At 39.1% G+C, this 20086-nt stretch overlaps 2 protein-coding genes across 3 annotated transcripts in view; one reads left to right on the plus strand and one right to left on the minus strand.

The window, feature by feature from the left end:
• CCDC160 (coiled-coil domain containing 160) overlaps nt 1–20086 on the plus strand; it is a 116586-nt gene that overhangs the window by 40246 nt on the left and 56254 nt on the right. For both annotated transcript variants that reach the window (XR_012471606.1, XR_012471605.1), the window contains exons 4-5: nt 16178–16238; nt 18993–19215. The gene's annotated coding sequence lies outside the window, so the exon portion shown is untranslated. The remainder of the gene's footprint in view (nt 1–16177; nt 16239–18992; nt 19216–20086) is intronic.
• LOC141498625 (uncharacterized) lies at nt 531–2351 on the minus strand. The gene has a single exon (XM_074201816.1). It carries the CDS (start codon nt 2349–2351, stop codon nt 867–869), a length of 1485 nt encoding a protein of 494 aa, XP_074057917.1. The 3' UTR covers nt 531–866.

Consider the following 20086-nt stretch of genomic DNA (forward strand, 5'->3'; position numbering starts at 1 on the left):
TTTCCAAAACAGCTGAATTAGGTCTTCTTTGATAAAGAAAAGGATCTTAAAAGATTTTTTTTAATTAACAGGAACAGTTTCTGGTTCACTTCATCAAACTGTTGAAGAATTCTCCCCCCCTTTCTATCATGAGGTTTCCTGTTTTATAGTTGTAATTTGATCAGAAAATTGAGATTACATTTGTAGTGGACTGACATAGACAACTGAAAGATCAATACCACCACTTTTATATCAGACATGTAGTAGAAAAAAAAATCTCTGAATACACTGAGAAACTCTATTCTCCTCTCCCACTTGTTAATATAGATTATTATATTAAGGCTTTGACAAATTTAGTATTCAGAGTAGAGTTAAAATATAATTTCATAAAAATATCTTTAGGTTTAAAATAATAATACAGTATAATTGTAACAGTTCTAGATAAGTATGTATGACAGTCTATTAAAGGACAGGAACAAAATGTAATTTAACTTATTTCTAATAGCTTAACCTGAAAAATGCAATTTTTCTAAGCATTGACACGGTAAAGAAAAAAACAAATCAAACTATGTAGGTGTCTTACATCACTGTAGAATTTTCACTTTACCTGGGATTCAGTAGGAAAACTTTGTAAACAAAGTTTCTGTCCAGAAAAAAAAAAACTTGTAAGCAGTCAAAATTTAGTCTCTTCTCTAAAAACATTTACTTTGAATAAAGAAATAAAGTTCACAAATGAATGAAAGTTTTTCAGCTTGAGCAAAAGTAGTATTCCCTCAGTAATCTTGGTTCAAGAGCAGATAACAAGAAGCAAAACCAATCTGTAATTTTATTATTTTTCTTTTAGCTTTTTTTCAAACTAATTTTAGAGCAAATTTTTTAGAAAATCTCTATCTTCGTGCTTTTAAGCAATGAAGAGAGTAGGGTTGAGATCTGGAACGTGATTGGTATTTCATTTGACTGTAATATGAAGATGGGGATTTCCTTCTGTAAGTATTATCCTTATTGTGGGGACTTCTGCATCTTCCTCCACTTCCAGTTGCTGCTCCTCCACTTGTTCCTTTATAGGATCTAGAATCCCGGTTATCATAACTGTGAATGTGTCCACGATCATATCTACGACCGTATCCATGGTTGTATCCACGATAATCTCTACGATTATAGTGTTTTCGATTTCTGTTATGATGTGTTCCCATGTAGATTCCACGTGTGGAATTGTGGGGTCTTTTTGTTATAGAAAAGTCCACTTTGATCTTGTGTCCATCAATTTCCATTCCATTAACATCCTCTTTAGCTGTCTTGGCATCATCAACATTTTCAAAATATACAAAAGCAAACCCCCTGGAGCACTTAGAATGTTGGTCATAAACAATGTAAGCTCTAGAAATTCGGCCATATTTGGAAAATACCAGTCTTAGATCCCTTGCTGAAGTATACCTATTCAAACCAAATACGCCCAGACAAGAGCTGGGTCTAGGATTGGTCTGATTCTTCATCTGATGTTGCCTGTGGTAAGCCAGAGGAAAACGACTGTGGCTATGGTGTCTTTGGTAATTCCTATCATCTTGATGATCTTGATTGTAGGACTGCCGCTGGGGTTGTCCTCTATTCCAGGAATGAAAGTGAAACTGGGACTGGAAGCGTGGCAATGGGTGTGAATGTGAATGTGAGCACCGAGTAGGGTTGGAGTCCAAGTGGAAGCCAGAGTCAGAGCTGGTTCCAGAGCCAGAGTTGGTGCCAGAGCTAGAGCTGGTGCTGGTGCCAGAGCTGGTGTCAGAGCTAGAGCTGGTGCCAGAGCTAGAGTTGGTGCCAGAGCCAGTGTCAGAGCCTGTGCCAGAGCCGGTGCCAGAGCCGGTGCCAGAGCCAATGCCAGTTGCAGAACCAGTGCCAGAGCCTGTGCCAGTGCCAGAGCCAGTGCCAGGACCAGTGTGAGAGCTGGCACCAGGGCCAGAGTCGGTGCCAGAGGCAGTGCCAGTGCCAGAGCCGGTGCCAGTGCCAGAGCCGGTACCAGAGCCAGAGCCAGTGCCAGAGCAGGTGCCAGGGCCAGTGCCAGAGCTCGTGTCTCCATGAGAATGAAGGCAAAAACGAAAGCGAGAACGAATACGAGGATGAAAGTGAGAACCAGAGCGAAAACCAGAGCGAGACCTCAGCAAGGGTGAGGGCACTCCAGTGTGAGGCCTAGTTGATTTGATTGGCGATCTGGATCTCGAGGCTGATCTGGAACTTGACTTGGACCCATAGTGTCTCGAATGTTCCTTGAAAGGAGACCTGACATGGCTCGAAGCTGCAGATTTGTCTGATCTTTTAGCACTTCTGCTCCCGGATGCCGAGTGGAACTCCCGGCGGCTCCAATTCTGCTCCCCACTATTGCTCATAGCTTTACAAGCTGGCACTACTGCAAACTACCACCAGATCTGAGTTGGCTGCTGCAGGCCTCACCACTCTCCTCCTCTCACCAGAATCCTAGTCACTGCTGTGACTATGGAGCCCAACCACCATCTCTGACCTTTGTTGTTGTAGATGTCGAAGGCCGAAGGCCTAATCCGCCATTGTTCTGCCAGAAAAATGCAAAGGTTAGGAGAATCACTGGAACGGCTACTGCTGGGGAGGGGGTCCACGGGAAAGGTTGCGGGTGGGAGGAGCTGGCCAGCAGAACTGGCTGCTGGACTTACCGGAATGGCTTCGAGGTTGACTTGGAATGGTACAGATGCAGTAGTGGCGACAGCTCCCACTGCTTCTCTCAGAAGAGGTGACGGAAGTGATGAAATAGGTGACGGAAGTGACGAAATAGGTTACGGAAGTGACGAAGATAGGTGGCGGAAGTGACGAAGGAGGTGACGGAAGTGATGAAAGAGGTGGGGGAAGTCACGAAACATTCCCTAAGCCCTCATAGGCTAGTCCACGGGGGCTCCAACAGGAACTTCCCCTCGTCACTTATCCCTTGGCACCAATGGTTCTCCCACTTTTTGGTCTCAGGACTTCATCAGACCCTTCAATATTATTGAAGACCCTCCCAAATAGGTTTATTTGGAAATATTTCTTGTTATTACCATATTAGAAATCAAAAGGTCTTAGACTGAGAATATGGAAGATTAGGTAGAGTTTTCAGCTACTGGAAGCCTGATGGGTAGTCGAATCACATTTTGAGAATCACTATACCTTCAGTAGTTGATCTCAGTTCCGAGAAATTCAATTATCTTTATGCTGATAATTCTCAAAACTATTTATCCAGTCCTATCCTAATTTCCACACCCACATCTCCAATTACTTTTTTTTCTTTTAGCAAGGCAATGAGGTTAAGTGGCTTGCCCATGGTCACACAGTATGTAATTATTACATATCAGAAGTCGGATTTGAACTCAGGTACTCCTGAATTCACCTCTGGTGCTCTATCCACTGCGCCACATAGCTGCCACCATCTAGTTGCCTTTTAAACATCTTGAACTCAATGTTTCCCAAATTATTTTCATTATCTTCTCCCAATCCCCACCTTCTAACTGCCGATACTTTGGACGGCATCAATATTCTCCCAGTATGGCAGGCTCACAACTTAGGCATCATCCTATAATCACTCTGTACGTCCAATCTATTACCAAGTACTATGAAACTCATCTTTGTGCCATCTCTACTCTGATACTGCCCCCACTCTGGTACAAGTCCTCATCATTTTTTTAAGGTTTTTGCAAGGCAATGGAGTTAAGTGACTTGCCCAAGGCCACACAGCTAGGTACTCATTAAGTGTCTGAGGCCGGATTTGAACTCAGGTACTCCTGACTCCAGGGCCGGTGTTCTATCCATTGTACCACCCAGCCACCCCCTCATCATCTTTCAAAATGAACTTTTTTTAATTAAATATTTTATTTGAGTTTTTGGGTTTTACAATGTTTCCCCCGATTTTGCTTCCCTCCCCCCCCCCCCAGAATGCAATTTGCCAGTCTTTGCTTTGTTTCCATGTTGTACATTGATCCAAATTGACTGTGATGAGAGAGAAATCATATCCTTAAGGAAGAAACATAAAGTATAAGAGGTAGCAGGATCAGACAATAAGATATCTTTTTTTCCTAAATTAAAGGGAATATTCCTTGAACTTTGTTCAAACTCCACGGCTCTTTATCTGGATACACCTGAGTCCTGTATCTGAAGATCAAACCTACTGTTCAGCTCTGGCCATTCCAAAAGGAACATTTGAAATTCCCCTGTTTCTTTGAAAGTCCATCTTTTTCCCTGGAAGAGGACATTCAGCCTTGCTGGGTAGTTGATTCTCGGTTGCATTCTTAGCTCTTTTGCCTTCCGGTATATTATATTCCAAGCCCTACGAGCTTCCAATGTAGCTGCTGCTAAATCCTGTGTGATCCTGACTGCAGCTCCACGATATTTGAACTGTGTCCTTCTGGCTGCTTGTAATATTTTCTGTTTGACTTGGGAGTTCTGGAACTTGGCTATAATATTCCTGGGGGTTGGTTTTTTGGGATCTCTTTCTCAGGGGGGATCGGTGGATTCTCTCCATTTCTATTTTGCCCTCTGCTTCTAGAATATCAGGGCAATTTTCCTGTAGTAATTCTTTGAAAATGATGTCAAGGCTCTTTTCCTGATCATGACTTTCAGGTATTCCAATAATTTCAATAATTTTCAATAATTTCCTAAATCTGTTTTCCATATCAGTTGTTTTTTCAATGAGATATTTCACATTTTCTTCTAATTTTTCATTTTTTTGGTTTTGAAGTATTGATTCCTGATTTCTGGTAAATTCATCAATCTCCCTGAATTCTATTCTTTGTCTGAAGGATTTGTTCTCCTCAGAGAGTTTTCTTATCTCTTTTTCCATCTGGCCAATTTTGCTTTTTAAAGCATTCTTCTCCTCAATAACTTTTTGAACTATTTTCTTCAGCATTTTTTTGGATTTCCTTGACTAAGCTGCTGACTTCATTTTCATGTTTTTCCTGCATCTCTCTCCTTTCTTTTCCCAGTTTTTCTTCCAACTCCCTCATTTGCTTTTCAAAGTCTTTTTTGAGCTCTGTCATAGCCTGAGCCCAATTTCTGTTTTGCTTGGAGTCTTTAGATGCAGGAGCTTGTGCTTCCTCATCTTCAGACTGAGTATTTTGATCCTTCTTGGGCTCATTTGCAAAATATTTCTCAATAGTCTTCCTTTTGTTTCTCTGCTTGCTCATTTTCCCAGCCTGGACCTGGTTTTGGGGTGCTTCCTGAGCTTTTGGGACACTCCCACAAGGGTCTCAGTGTGTGAGGCTCTGTCCTCCCTCCTGGTCTGTGAATGACCATAAGTGCCCCCCTCTGCCATGGGGCTGAGGTGGGGGGGGGGCCCTGCTGTTCTATGGCAGGGCCTAGACTGCGATCAGGATCTGAATGTGGTCAGAGCCCCAGAGTCCTGTTCCAGAGGCAGAGGACAGAGCTCTGCAGTCTCTCTTCATTCCCCTCCCTCAGCTCAATGGGCTCATGCCCTGGAGGCTCCTGCTTACCAGCTCTGCTTGCTTCTGTTTCCCTCTCTGGCTGGGCTGGGGAAAGACCAAGCTGCTGGCTGTGTGCCCTGAGGGCTGGGCTCCAAGTGCTCTCTGGCAGAGGTCCCCCACTGTTCCCCCACTTTGTGCCCGGTGCTCCCCAAGGTGCAGCTCAGGAGACTCCCCTGCTGCTGTGAGCTGTGACTCCCAGTGCCCTGGGGCTGCCTCTGGGAGGCTGAAGTTCTTTGGGTCTGGCGGGCCACCCCTCTGGCAGGCCACCCCTCCAACCCCAGGGAGCAGAGCCTTTCTGCTCTTTTTCAGCTTACCTTGAGTAGGAGAACTCCTGACGATGCTTCTAAATGCATTTTTTTTTGCTTTTTGCAAGGCAATGGGGTTAAGTGACTTGCCCAAGGTCACACAGCTAGGTAATTATTAAGTGTCTGTGGCCAGATTTGAACTGGTACTCCTGACTCCAAGGTCAGTGCTCTATCCACTGCACCACCTAGCTACCCCAACTGACAATACTTCTTAAATTAATGTACAGATTTAATGAGATAGAAATCACATTACTTTCTAGAAAAAGAAAAAATAATGATACAATTCATTTGGATTAACAAAACATAGAATTGCAAATAGAATAATGAGGAAAAAGTACAAAAGTGCCATATCTCCCAACTCTATTACAAAGCAGTAATCATTAAAAATATCCAATCCTGTTTAAAAAACAGAAGAGCAGATCAATGAAATGAACTACTTAAGCTAAAAACAATAACAGTAGACTACTGTTTTATAAAACTAAGAACATAGATTACTGGGGGAAGGACTTTTTAAAAAAAAAAACTACAAAGCAGTTTACTAGAAATTAGGTTTAGACCAATCTCTTAACATTAAAATATTATGGATTAATATATCAATTAATAAATTTTCAAAGTTTCAAGATAGAAAATAAATCCTTATAGATCAGAATTCTTATATACTATTAAGTAAACTGCAGGAAAAGCTAAAAAGAAAAATTCCATTCAAAATAACTACAGATATAGAAAATATTTGGGAATCTATCAAGACACACCTAGAAACAATATGAATTCACCTACAAAACACTCTTTGAATAAAGACAAATAATTGGAGAAATATTAACTGATCATAAGTGGGCTGAGCTGATATAATAAAAATGACTGTTACCTAAATTATCTTATTTATTCAGTACTTTACAAAACTACCAAAGGATTATTTTATAGAGCTAAAAAAATAAGGAAATTCATATGGACAAATAGAAGTCAAGACTCTCAAAATAAGAAAGGAAAAAAGTTGAAAAGAAGGAGGCCTGGTAGTACCAGATCTTAAAGTATACTATAAAGGCCATAATCATTAAAGTGATTTGGTAATAGTTAAGAAAGAGAGAAGTCAGTCAGTGGAACTCTACAGACATAGTAACATAGAATACACAACCGTGTGTGTGTGTGTGTGTGTGTGTCTGTGTGTGTGTGTGTCTGTGTGTATACATACATAAATATATATATATATAAGTATATGTGTATATATATATGTACATATATCAATAATACAATAGTAGCATAGTGGTCTGTAAATGTAAAGATCCCATTTACTTAGATTAGGGACTCACATTTGACAAAAACTGGGAAAACTGGGGAACAGGCTGGCAGAAAACAGGTATAGCTCAATACCTCATATCATACACTAAGATTTATGCTAAATGGCTGGCGGGAAACAGGTATAGCTCAATACCTCATATCATACACTAAGATTTATGCTAAATAGCTGGCGGGAAACAGGTATAGCTCAATACCTCATATCATACACTAAGATTTATGCTAAATGGCTTCATGACATACATAAAAGATAATATCATAAGCAAATTAGAGAAATACAGATGAAATTGTCTTTCAGATCTATGGATGAAGAAAGAGTTCAGGATAAAAGAATAGATTGAGAGGATTCCAGAAGATCAAATGGACAATTTTGGTTATAAATTTAATAGTTTTTGCATAAAAGAAAACTAAGGTAGTTATAAAGCAAGGGGAAAAAAACAACTGGTAAGTTTTCCCGATAAAGATTTCATGTCCAAGATGTATAAGGAACTGATTCCTTTTTATAAGGCTTAATGGTTATTCCCAGTAGAAAATGATCAAAATATATTACTATGCTATTTTCAAAGAGAAGAAATCCATGATATCAATAACCACTTGAAAAAGTGTTCAAATTACTCATAAAAAATACAAATTAAAGCAAGAATAAGGTTCTACTTTATACCTATCAGATTGGGTAAGATGACAAAAGAGGAAAATGGCAAATTTAGGAGATGCTGTGGGAAAACAGGTACCCTAATGCCTCTCTAACGAATGTCCTTCATTCTCGAAGAAGACCATGACATCAGGGAGATGATGCTATGACAAGCAAATTAATTGGATTTGAGTGAGGGGATGCTGTGCTAAGTCACCAGCCTCACTGTTTCCTCCAGAGCCATCTGGATGCAGTGGCCAGATCTGTATCAGGATGGCTAGAGATGCCCTGGATGGGAGGCAGTCAAGGCTAAGTGACTTGCCCAAGGTCATGTAGCTAGTAAGGAGTAAGTATCTGAGGTCAGATTTGAATTTCTATCCTTCTGACTTCAAGGCCAGTGTTCTATCCACTTCACCACCCAGCTGCTCTAATGTTATTATAGGTGGGGTTGTGTATTTTTCAGTCAGCCATTCTGGAAAACCAATTTGGAGCTGTGGCCAAAAAGTCATTCAACTTTTCTTACTTTTTGACTAGCAATAGTACTACTAGGCTTACAACTATTAAAGAGATAAAAGAGGGGAAAGGACCTCATATATACAAAAATATTTATGACAGTTCTTTTTATGGAAGAAAAGAACTGTAAACTGAGGCAGTACATACCTATTAGGGAATAGCTAAACAAATTATGACATTAATATAATGGAATATTATTATATCATAAGAAATGATGAAGTGGATTGTTTCAGAAGAAACTGGGAACTTTATGAAGCGACACAGTGACAGGTCAAGAACTTAGAGAGCAATTTATATAATGGCAACAACATTTTAAGAAAACTACTATTTTACTTCCAAAGTTTTAATATTTCCATTTTATTGATGAGGAACTTGATTTAATTTGCATTTCTCTAATCAATAGTATAGAAGTTTGCAGAATGGTTAGCAATCTAGAGTGTTTTAGCATGGCCAGAGAAAAGAATGGAAATCAAATGAATGATGTAAGTTGCAGCTGCAAACATAAAACAGGTGGCACAACTGAGCTGATAGACTTTGAGAAACAAAAGCTCCCTGATGGCTCTGAAATACTTCTTTCTCCTATTTTACTTGCAAACTGGGTTCAGATCCCCAAAAGAAAACTGTGTCTCCAGACATCTGGACATTCAACCAGTAGTCTTGGAGGATGACTGGGATAATGAGTCCTTTACATTGGTTAAAAGAGATGGAAAGCTGTAGGGAAGAGGTACAACTGATGACAAAGGACCAGGACTTAAGCTTGCTAAATGCCTTTGAAGCTTTTCAACAAATATAATGTATATAAGACAAATATAATGTTGGATCAGCAGATGATGGTGCTCATTTACTGAATGAAAAACTAAACAGGCATAATTACATAGAAGGATCTAAAATGCTGGGTGTATACCTATATAAAATGTCTCAACTGAACTGAGTCATAGGTTTTTTTCCCCCCTCTCAGAGAATAGCATCTAACTGGAAAGTTGGTCAATCTAGTCATTGGACCATTTTTCATTCTACTTATAGATGGATAAAAGTAGGCAGCGTTTTATTTTTTCTCTTTTCCTTCCATAAAAACAAGCACCTGTAAAAGCTTTGAACATCTGCCTTCACTGTACACATTCCTGTATTTTGTAAAAATGGAACTACTTAGAGACACAGGCTGTCCTAAATATTTGATTCCTAAGCTCTGACTAGGGGCTCTGAATTTACATATCCTTGTCTCAGTCTTCCCAAGTTTCCACCCGAGAGCTTTCCACCTCTCCCCCACCCCTATGACTATTCCATTAAAACAGGAATTCTTAACCTTTTCTGTGTCACAAACCTTTTGAGCAGTCTGGTGAAGCAGAGTAATGTTTTGTTTCCTACAGTCATAATTTTCAAAAAGCTAAATTTCACTTAGAGGTTAGTGATAAATAAGATCCTTTAAAATCTGTTCATGAACACTAGATTGAGACCCCTCAATTTAAAAAAATAAAATTCTCTAAAACAAAATTTTAATTCTTGGGTTATCTTCAGTAATATCACCTGTTGTTTTGAGCTGCAAAGTTTTTAGGTTCGTGTATATCTATTCCCTGAGGGCAACTTTAAGTGGTACAGTGAATAGAGTGCTGGGCTTGGAGTCTCCAATATTTACTAGTTGTCTGATCCTGAGCAAGTCATTTAACCTTATTTGCCATAATTCCTCATCTGTAAAAGGAGTTGGAGAAGGAAATGGAAAATCACTCTGTATCTTTGCTAAGAAAACGTCCAGGAGTGGCTAGGTGACTCAATAGATAGAGTACCTGCCCTGAAGTCAGGAGGACCTAAGTTCAAATCCGTCCCCAGACACTTAATAATTACCCAGCTGTGTGACCTTGGGCGCTTAGCCCTATTGCCACAAAAAACAAAAACAAAAAAAACAAACAAAAAAAGAAAAGCCCAAAATGGGGTCACAGAGTTGGATGCAAATGACATGACAACAATATTCCCTCTCTGGGGGTGGCTAGGTGGTGTGGTGGATAGAGTACCGGCTCTGGCATCAGGAGGACCTTAGTTCAAATCTGGCCTCAGACACTTAATAATTACCTAGCTGTGTGGCCTTGGGCAAGCCACTTAACCCCACTGCCTTGCAAAAACCTAAAAAATAAATTCAGTCAGCAATAGTCCCTCTCTGTCTTCGTTTTATTTAACTTGACGCACCTAATATATGTATTTTATAAAAAAGAAATATTGAAGATTAAGGTAGTTACCTTGCCTTTTGTTAACATCTTATTCTCTTGCTACAATACAGCTGTGTCATTAATTTTCTTCAAGATTTTGGCAATTGGACCCTCCTATCTTTAGACAATAGACAAACTCCATTGAACTTAGCCAAGAATAATTACTTTGTTTTTTTCATGTCTGTGCTGCTAAATAAAAAATTTCAATTAAAAAAATGGCACATTTGAGAAATTCAGAGAAACCGGAAGATTTGTATAAATTGATAACTATGTGAAAAAAAGCAAAACCTAGAGAATAATGTACATCTTCAAGATGAATTTGCATTCTAAATTGACTTGCCCTTGGCTGCCATATATCTGCTTTGCAAAGAGAACAAATGTATCCTAACTGAGACATTATTTAGGCTTTTTTGGTCTTCTTGTAGCAAATAATAGGCATCTTATAAGCTTCCTTAGGAAATAATAATCATCTGTGTTGATATCTGTTATTTTTCCATTTACCAACTTTATGCGACAACAAATTGCTGTTAGGTTTGTTTCAGTAGGTGAGGTCAGGGTTATTTCAATAACAAGCCATTCTTATTTTTATTTTTTTCTAATTTGATATTTATTTTGCATAGTGCTTTAACTAGCTGATCCAGGAATGACTTCCATATCAATAACTATTCGTTTCCTATTTGTTAAAATGTCAGTTTCCTTTTTATGTTATTTGGTATTCATCACATGGAGTATCTCTTGACTATCTTCACAAAGAAAATATTTGCGACATATGTGAAGGATTCTTCATAATTTACAAGTCATCAGCTTTTCTTATTTCTAATTCAAATTGTTTTTTCTAACATATCTTTGCTATTTCATGTATAAATATGTAAATATAAAATACATAGCAAGTAAAAACTATAATTTCATGTGAAGGGGGCTCTGGCAATTCACTAATTACTGGAAAGTGATCTAACACTTCATATTTGTAGATGTTCTAAAAACTAGAATTGACAAAGGTCTAAGAATCCATTTTAAAATGGTTAGGTAAGGCAATAGACCTGAAGAATCTCCTGTGTGTAGAATTGATCAGAAAGTAAATGGATCAGAGAATATATCCAGATCATAGATAGCAGACCACAGATCTGTCTCCAAATACATGAATCACAGAATATATCCAGAGAGTAGACTGGTCAAAAGGACTCTCAATAGCCGAGTCAGGGCACGTTTCCACTGAAGATCAGGGCTCTGTTCCTAGGTAGATGGGTTAGAAAATTAGTCTGATAGTACAAGGGCAAGGCACCTGAACCACCCATTTGAACATTTCAGAAAATGTGTCTAGAGGGTAGACAGACTTTTAGAGCTCAATCTCAAATAGCCAAGGTCATGGAATGTGTACAAAGAATACAAGAAAGTTAAAATAGACAGACCAAGGGAAGTATCCAGAGAATGATTAATAGGCCAGGGATTTAACCTAATTTATATGTAAGAGAAAAAAAATAATTTCAAGATAGTTGAGAAAATCCTAAGGATATATCTTGTAACGTACCCATTAAGAAATGGTCACAGAATAGTGAGAGGGTCTGTCTCTAGGGAGGCAGGTAAGAGAAGTTGCAGGGGCAAGGTGGGGCAGGGAACCTTTGACCCTTAGGCTGTAATGGTATAGCATTGCCAAGGCAACTGCAGATGGGGACTCTAAATTCAACAAATCTAGTAGATTTGGGGGGTAAATGAATTAATTGTTTGACCAAATATAGCCCTCGAATGATGATATAAATATCCAAATGACCCTTGGCAGAAAATAGCTCCCCCATCCTGGACCAGGGATCTGTCCAACTAGGGACAGATAATTGAATTTGTTCTGTGAGTAAAAAGGCCAGAGATCTGTATTCAGATGGACACATCAGGTAAGAGATTAAATGAACTAGGATCTAGCCAAAGTGGACCAGTCACTGAAAGCATCCTATTCATAGAGATAGATCAGTTAATGTCCAAAAAGATGACAGGCCAGAAAATGATGCGTTCCGACAGCTACCAGAAACCTAGAGCTCTGCTCAGGAGAAAAAGGTCAGAAAATGTGTCTAGAGACTCATCAGAGGACTAGGGATTTATTATTGTAAAGAGAATAGCAAATAAATCTGGAGTAGATGGAAGGCTAGGAATCTAGATTTATTGGGGACAGAGTCTGGATCCAAGTCAAGAAATGTATCTAGAGAGTTGACACAGAACCAGAGACTGATTCCAAGGAACACAGGTCAACAAATGTGTTTGGGAAGGAAGGAAGGAAGGAAGTATTTATTAAGCACCTACTATACTCTAGGTACTGTACAATTAAGCACTTTACAATTATTATCTAGTTTGATCCAAGGACTATTATTTTTTTACATTTTACAGTTGATCAAACTGAGACAACCAGAGGTAAAGTGACCTGCCCAAGGTCACATAGCTAGTTACTATCTGAGGCTAGATTTGAAGTCAGGTCTTCCTGTACTTTATATATATTCTGTCACCTAGCTGCCTCTGTAATAGTAGGCAGAGAGACAGGGCTACACCTTTTTTTCACACTTTCACACTTTCAACTATACAGTCAACCTGGCTTTCTTGTTGAGAAAAGGAAAAAAAGAGCAACCACACAAAATAGTTTTAAGGCTCTTCCTGAAGAGAAGAGATTGAACGCTCTGAGGAAGAGGAAGCTACCTGTTCTCCCAAGAATGGTGTAGTAGAACCACAGGAACTAGCTCATGCTCCAGCAGGGAAAGGCAGAGCAAGAAGAAAAGAATAGGGATAGTTGGTGACTCCCTGATTAGGGCTAATGAGGCAGCTGTTTGTCAGGTGACTCAATAATAGCAATAGAGGGGTCTATTGTCTTCCTAGGACATGTATTGAAGACACCGAGAACTTCTCAAGATTTATAAAAATGAACAATTACCTATTTCTGATGTTTCATTGTTTATAAATAACTCCTCAACAAAAAACTTTAAAAGTATTTTCAAGTCATGGGTAGGAAACTGAATGTACGTGTTCTATTCCTCCTTTTGTTGTCTGTTGAAGTAAGGACTACATAAGAGAAAAAATGATTGGAAAATGAAGAGTTGGCTAACTAAGAAAGATGTATCCTAGAATAGGATTTGGAGTTCTGGATCACCACTTATAATATATGACTGATAGATTCCTGCCCCAAGATGGACAACACCTAACCAAGGCTGATAAGAATGCATTTGCCAAGTAGATATTGCAAATCTAATCAAAAGGGATTTTTAACTAATAATAATGGGAAGGAGGGAAGATTAGATCCAAAGAAGAAAGAATAGTATCTGGGAAATACAGAAATTCACAGGAGACAAAATTCAATAAAGTAAAACCTACAGTCTCAAGTGCATATAAAAAAACCCTCTTAAGTTTAGGCAATAAACAAGAAGTTGAGACCCCAATGAAAGGGAACAAGTTTGACCTCAGATATCACTGACTTGAGGTGGGATAAAATCCATGGTTGGACCATGGCCCTAGATGGGTATATTTTATTCCAAAGAAACTAGAAGGCACTAGTGGATAGAGCACCAACCCTGGAGTCAGCAGGACCTGAGTTCAAATTCAGCCTCAGACACTTAATAATTGCCTAGCTGTGTGACCTTGGGCAAGTCACTTAACTCCGTTGTCTTGCAAAAAAATCAAAAAAATCTGGATAGGCAAAAAGGGAGGTGGGGTAGGTATTTTAGTAATGAATATCAAGGAAGTATACTCCTGGGAGGAAATTCAGAAATCAGAATGGGGGAACATGACGGAGAGTGTTTGGGCAAAGATCAATGGAGGGAGAAATGGAAGAGATTTTTTCCATTGGAGTATCTTATAGACTATCAGAGAGTTTGAAGAGTTTGAAAAACAAATTAGAAGTCTGGCACAAAGGTATGATATAGTAGTGATGGGAGACTATAATTAGTTGCTCTAGTTCTCTCTTCCAACAGCAGAGTAGCTTCTTGATTTTCCTTAATGATAACTGGGAAATTAGCATTGGGAGAATACAAGAAAAAGTCTTCCTAGGTATGTGTGGCATAATCCTGGGCTCTTTTATTAGGTTTGATTTTCAATTGAATTTTATTTTATTTTTCTAGTTACATATTACCCAAGTTTTTCAACATTCATCCATGTGCATGTGCATATTTTTAAGTTACATAATTTCCTTCCACCCTCCCTGTACATATATATTTGTGTTAAACATATTTACAGATTAGTCATTTTTGGTATGAGGAATTGGGATTCAAGGAAAAGAAAAAACCAAGAGACAGGAAAGAAAAAGAGAAGAGAAACTTTTGAAAAAGTGAATGTCGTGTTCATTCAGATACTGAAGGGTTCGTTTCGTTTCGTTTCGTTTCGTTTTGTCTTGTCTTGTCTTTCTTCCTCTGGATGTGAATGGCATTGTCTCGAGCAGATCTCCCAGGGTTGTCCCGGCTCTCTGAGCTGCTGAGAGGAGCTGCCTCCACCAAGGCTGATCAACTCACGATCTTGCTGTTCGTGTGGACAATGTTTTTTAATAAGTATTTATTAAGAGTTTGTTATGTCTCCAGCTTTATGCTGATTGCTGAGGCTACAGAGAAAGACCCCTGGGTCAAACAACAGCGACAAAACAATCAAGGAGCTTACATTTTAACTGGGGAGATGACACGTAAATAACTGCACATGGGAAGCTATAGACCGAGCAGGTTAAGCTTCTTCTTTAAAGGCTGTTAATAGCTAGGGGATTCAAAACAGCTGTACAGAATTTGAAAGAGCAGTGAAATTAAATGATCATAATCATGTCCCAAACAGAAAGAAGGCAAGATGACAGCCAAACCAAATCAGATGTGTAGAGAAATAAAAATAAATGATCATAATCATGTCCCAGACAGAAAGAAGGCAAGATGACAGCCAAACCAAATCAGATGTGTAGAGAAATAAAAAGGGACCAGTGTCTTTGGGTGGTAGGCGGTGCGAAATCTAAGAGCGCAGTGTTCCTAATTTGCAATACAATAGCAGGAAGGACAATTAGGGAATAGCAGTTTAAATGGAGACCAGTGAAAAGACTTTACTTAAATGTCAGTGATAAAGTTGATCAGCAAAAGAAGCACAATAGGTGTCTAGAGACTTCAATTAAAAGTGATTAAAAAACAAAGAAAAGCAGCCCAGATATCAGAAATGGTAACACAGCTTCAAGAAAGCTTTTAGAGCAGAGGATCCTAGCCTTTTGCTTTGTCTTGGACCACCTCATCAGTCTGGTGAAGTTTAAGGACACCTTCTCAAAGTCATGTTTGTTAATGTATAAATGAACATGCATCAGATTGCAAATAGAAACAATTATATTGAAATACTATTATTAAAATTCCATGAAAAATTGATATTATTAAAATATATTCAAAAGTAGCTCATTCTAGGTTAAGAATTCCTATCAGAAGTGGAAAGCTATGCATTTTACCCAAGAAATAGTCATTAGAAACGTGGGGTACCTTGGTCACAAGAGGAGAGGCAAACACAGTCAATGTTAAGAACCCATACTGAGCTCAGAATGACCTCACCTAGAATAATGAGTCAAAAGGACATTGGAAAGAATATAAGGGAAACTGGAAGAAAGAAGTCATTAAACCAGTGAAATATGGTATAGGACATTTTGTACTTGCTTGAAAATTTCTGGGTCTGGTCATGTTCAGATGGAAAAATGGATTTGTGCTAGCAACAGGAAATTGTCTACAAAATGTACTAAACAGGGAAGGAAAACATCTCTGAAGAGAGACAGCTTTTCTAGAGAACTGAGGAGACTCCTAATGATTTTCATTGTGAATTTTACAGATGCTGGAATACCGATTTCAACTTGGAAAAAACAGCTGGAATCAACTTATCGGAACACCAGGTACAGAGAATGTTTGTTGAAGGGACTTATTTTTCTCCCTCTGGAAAATTCTTATCATGGAAGCTTTTATGGTATGGTGTTAAATCTGTATTTATATATGTAAGTCTAAATTCATAGGCATATGAATCTCCCATATTTCAAATATGTTTATATTGATCTAATAAGGGTTCTTTGCTTTGAGGAAATGTCTATTTCTCTAGTAATTGCAAAGTACAACAGAATTTGAGAAGTTAGAAATCATATCAAACTTCCAACAATATGTGAGGGAGACAATTTCAGTGAAAAAAAAGTCTTCATCAAGCCTTAATGGTTTAGAGTGAAGGGAAAAAAGTAAGAAAAAGAAGAGTAACAAATCCAAAGCAAGGTAAAATATTCCACTGTCCTCTGACATAATCAAATCACAGTTAGAGATCTATATTCATTTCTTAGGAAGAGCATTGACAAGCCAAAGAGTGATCAAATGAAGACAAGAAGGATGGTGAAGGACCTCAAATTCATATCCTATGAACATGGGTTAAAGGGAATTGGGAAACTTAGTCTAGGGAAGAGAGGAACTGGAAGAATATTATAGCTGTATTTGAAGGGCCCTTACATGGGCGACATTTAGACTTGTACTATTTGGCCCCATAAGGCAGAACCAGGAGCAAAATGGGTGAAAACTACAAAAAAGCAAATTTAGTCTTGACCAATGGTAACATTTCTTAACTATCTGAGTGGTTAATAAATGGGATGGGCTGACTTGGAAGTTAGGAAGTCACCTTCACTGAAAGTCTTCAAAATCTGAATGAATTGTTGTTCGATATGCTGTAAAGGACATTTCTAGTTGGGTATGAGCTGGCATAGATGATCTTTGAGGTCTCTTCCTTCTCTGAGATACTGGATTCTGATTCTATAAATACCTATATATTGGAATGGAAATTCATTGGTGGCCCTTTGAGTTAGAGAACTGAGTTTTGAATTGGATGAAGATTTTCTCTATACACAGGGAACAATGGATATCTGAACTCTGCTTTCAGATGAGAGGATAATACTTTTATTGCAGTTTATTAAGAACTCATTTGAAAAAAGCTCATTTCACTCTAATTTCATTCAAATGTTCTAACAATTTGTTGGGAAGAGTGGTCACGTATGCTGCCATCCTTGAAGGCAGCAATATTAAGAGAATACACAGAGTACCTCTTAAAAACAATGCCGATCACAAGGACTGATGGTATTTGAAACTGAATGAAAATATAAAATTGAAGTAGTTAAGCAGTAGATAGAAGAAAGTGATGGTGCTAACAAAAAAAATGGCACTAAAAGAAAAACAGCATTGACCATCTCTTCAAGTGAACAGGTCAGAAAGAATGACTATTGAGTGGAGAGAGCCCCAGAGAAAAATCCTGAGTTGAAAAGGTTAGAGATTTCATCCACAGAATGGATAGAGGGTCAGTGATATTTGCCCTAAAGGAGAGATTACAAATGGAAGCCCTTAAAAAGGATAGGTCAAGCAAAGTGTCCAAAAAATGGATCCAGAGCTAATACAAATGCCTAGGAATCTATCTCAAAGGGTAAGAGTTAGGGAGTCTTTCCAATGAGTGCAAAGAGGGTCAGGAAGATAGCCAAGAAAATGTGTCTGAGGAGTAGACAAATATCTAGGGAACAATCTAAAAATGAAAAGGTCAAGAATTTGGTTCAGAGTAGTAAGAAAAGACTTCAGAGTAGAGTAGAGAGGCAGAAACTAAACAGGTCAGAGAATGGGGCCAAAGTGGTCAAGTCAGGCATACTGTCCTGTCCCAAAAGTTTGCCACGGGGGTCCACTTAACATGCTGGAACCCTAAGACCATCAACTGTCTGAACTAATTAAGAATGAATCTTGAGGGGTGGCTAGGTGGTGCAGTGGATAGAGCAGCAGCCCTGGAGTCAGGAGGACCTGAGTTCAAATTCAGTCTTGGACACTTAATAATGACCTAGCTGTGAGGCCTTGGGCAAGCCACTTAACCCCGTTGCCTTGCAAAAACCTTAAAAAAAAAAGAATGCATCTTGAGAGTAGACATAGGACTAAATATTTAATCCAAAATGGATAGGTTAGTGAATGTGTCCAGAGAGTAGACAAAAGGCCAGCAACCTATGCCAAAGGGTCAGATCATTAAATGTCTCCAAAGAGTAAGGGCAGATAGGTGGTGCAGTGGATAAAGTACTGGCCTTGGAGTCAGGAGGACCTGAGTTCAAATCTAACCTCAGACACTTAATAATTACCTAGCTATGTGACCTTGGGCAAGTCATTTAATCCCACTGCCTTAAATAAAAATTTAAAAAAATATATATAAAGAATAGATGGAAGATTTGTCCCTAGTTGAACCGGTCAATAGCTGCATCCAGAAAATATACAGAAGACTATGAATTGATCCTAAAAAGATGGCAGAGGAAAGAAGGAATGGAAGGGGAAGGAGGGAGGAAGAGAGAGAGAAATGTGTCCAGGAAACAGACAGAAAGCCAGTAATCTGGTCAATATAATGAAGGGATTATAGATCTAGAAAAGGAAGAAACCTCATAGTAGTATAGTTTAGTCCCTTCATTTTCTAGAGGAAGAAACTGAGGTCCAGGGAGCCAAAATGATTTGCTCACAGTCCTAGAGGTACCAAGTCTACGTGTCAGAATTTGAATTTAGGTCTTCTGAATATAGACTCATCTGTTTTCCCTCTGCACTGCACTGCTTCTCAATGATGTTTAGAGGGTAAGTAAATCAACCACATCTCACCACTTTCTAACCAGTATGGGGACTCTGAACCAGTCATCCTCCAGCCCCTGCCTCAGTGATGAGCCAGGACCAGGGACTTGCCATGTCCCCTGCCACCATCCCAACCCTATGACAACAGGCCATTGGACCAGGATGGATGACTCTCCAGAATTCTTGCCTGGCTACTCAGGTAGAGATAATGAAATCAACATGGGAGCTGGTCTTGAAAGTAGAACTGCTCTGACTGATGTTTGGAAGGTGAGTAAATCAACTGTGCTACCCCATTTCTGTAAGCATATCCATCCAGCTTACAAACCCTGACTATGACTTCCATACCACCCAGTTGCCAGGATACGTCCATGGGCTTTCCATCTGCACTGTTCTCCTCTCTTGGTGACCAACCCTCTGCATCAGTTCATATCAGACTTTCCTTGCTTCCCTTCATCCTTCCAAGCATTCTTCCTGATATTGCAGGAATCAAGTACTCCATATATAACACTATGATGAGCCACTCTCCATTTGATATGTCTCTCCCCTTCTTCTGGATACCAGGTCCCTAGGCCAAAATGAGACACCTTCCAGAATTCATGTCCCCCTAAATCACATCATGGAGATCATGAAATCCCCATTGTCAATGGTCATGAGGCAAGGTTGCCTTGCACTGAACTGAGAAGGAATTTCTAAGGAAGCCTTAACTCTTTACAACTAGCCAAACTCAGAGTCAACACAGGTCTCCAAAAGCACAGGACTGGGGACTTATATTTTCTACTGCTAACCTTGTTTCTGTATATTATAGAATGGAACAATTACAGAAATGACCCTTTAAAAAACTCACCTACACATAAGGTTTGTCTAACAATTTAGGCAGTATTCCCTATCTAAAGTCCTGGTTCTCGATATGATATCCAAGAGAAGAGGGTGCATTTTCTGAATTCTCCTCCAGGACCAAGATGCTTGGGGTCATCATAACTGCAATGCATGCACTTTCACTTTTTGGTGTGTTTCCTTGATATTTTTGGAGTCATGGTGTACAATGCTTTCTTCTCTTGCTGACTATCCCTCTGCATCTGTTTATATCAGACTTTCATGCCTCCCTCCATCCTTCCAAGCATCCTTTCTTATATTGCAG

Source organism: Macrotis lagotis, chromosome X (genome assembly GCF_037893015.1).
Source record: "Macrotis lagotis isolate mMagLag1 chromosome X, bilby.v1.9.chrom.fasta, whole genome shotgun sequence".
In the NCBI taxonomy this organism is placed as follows: Eukaryota; Metazoa; Chordata; class Mammalia; order Peramelemorphia; family Peramelidae; genus Macrotis; species Macrotis lagotis.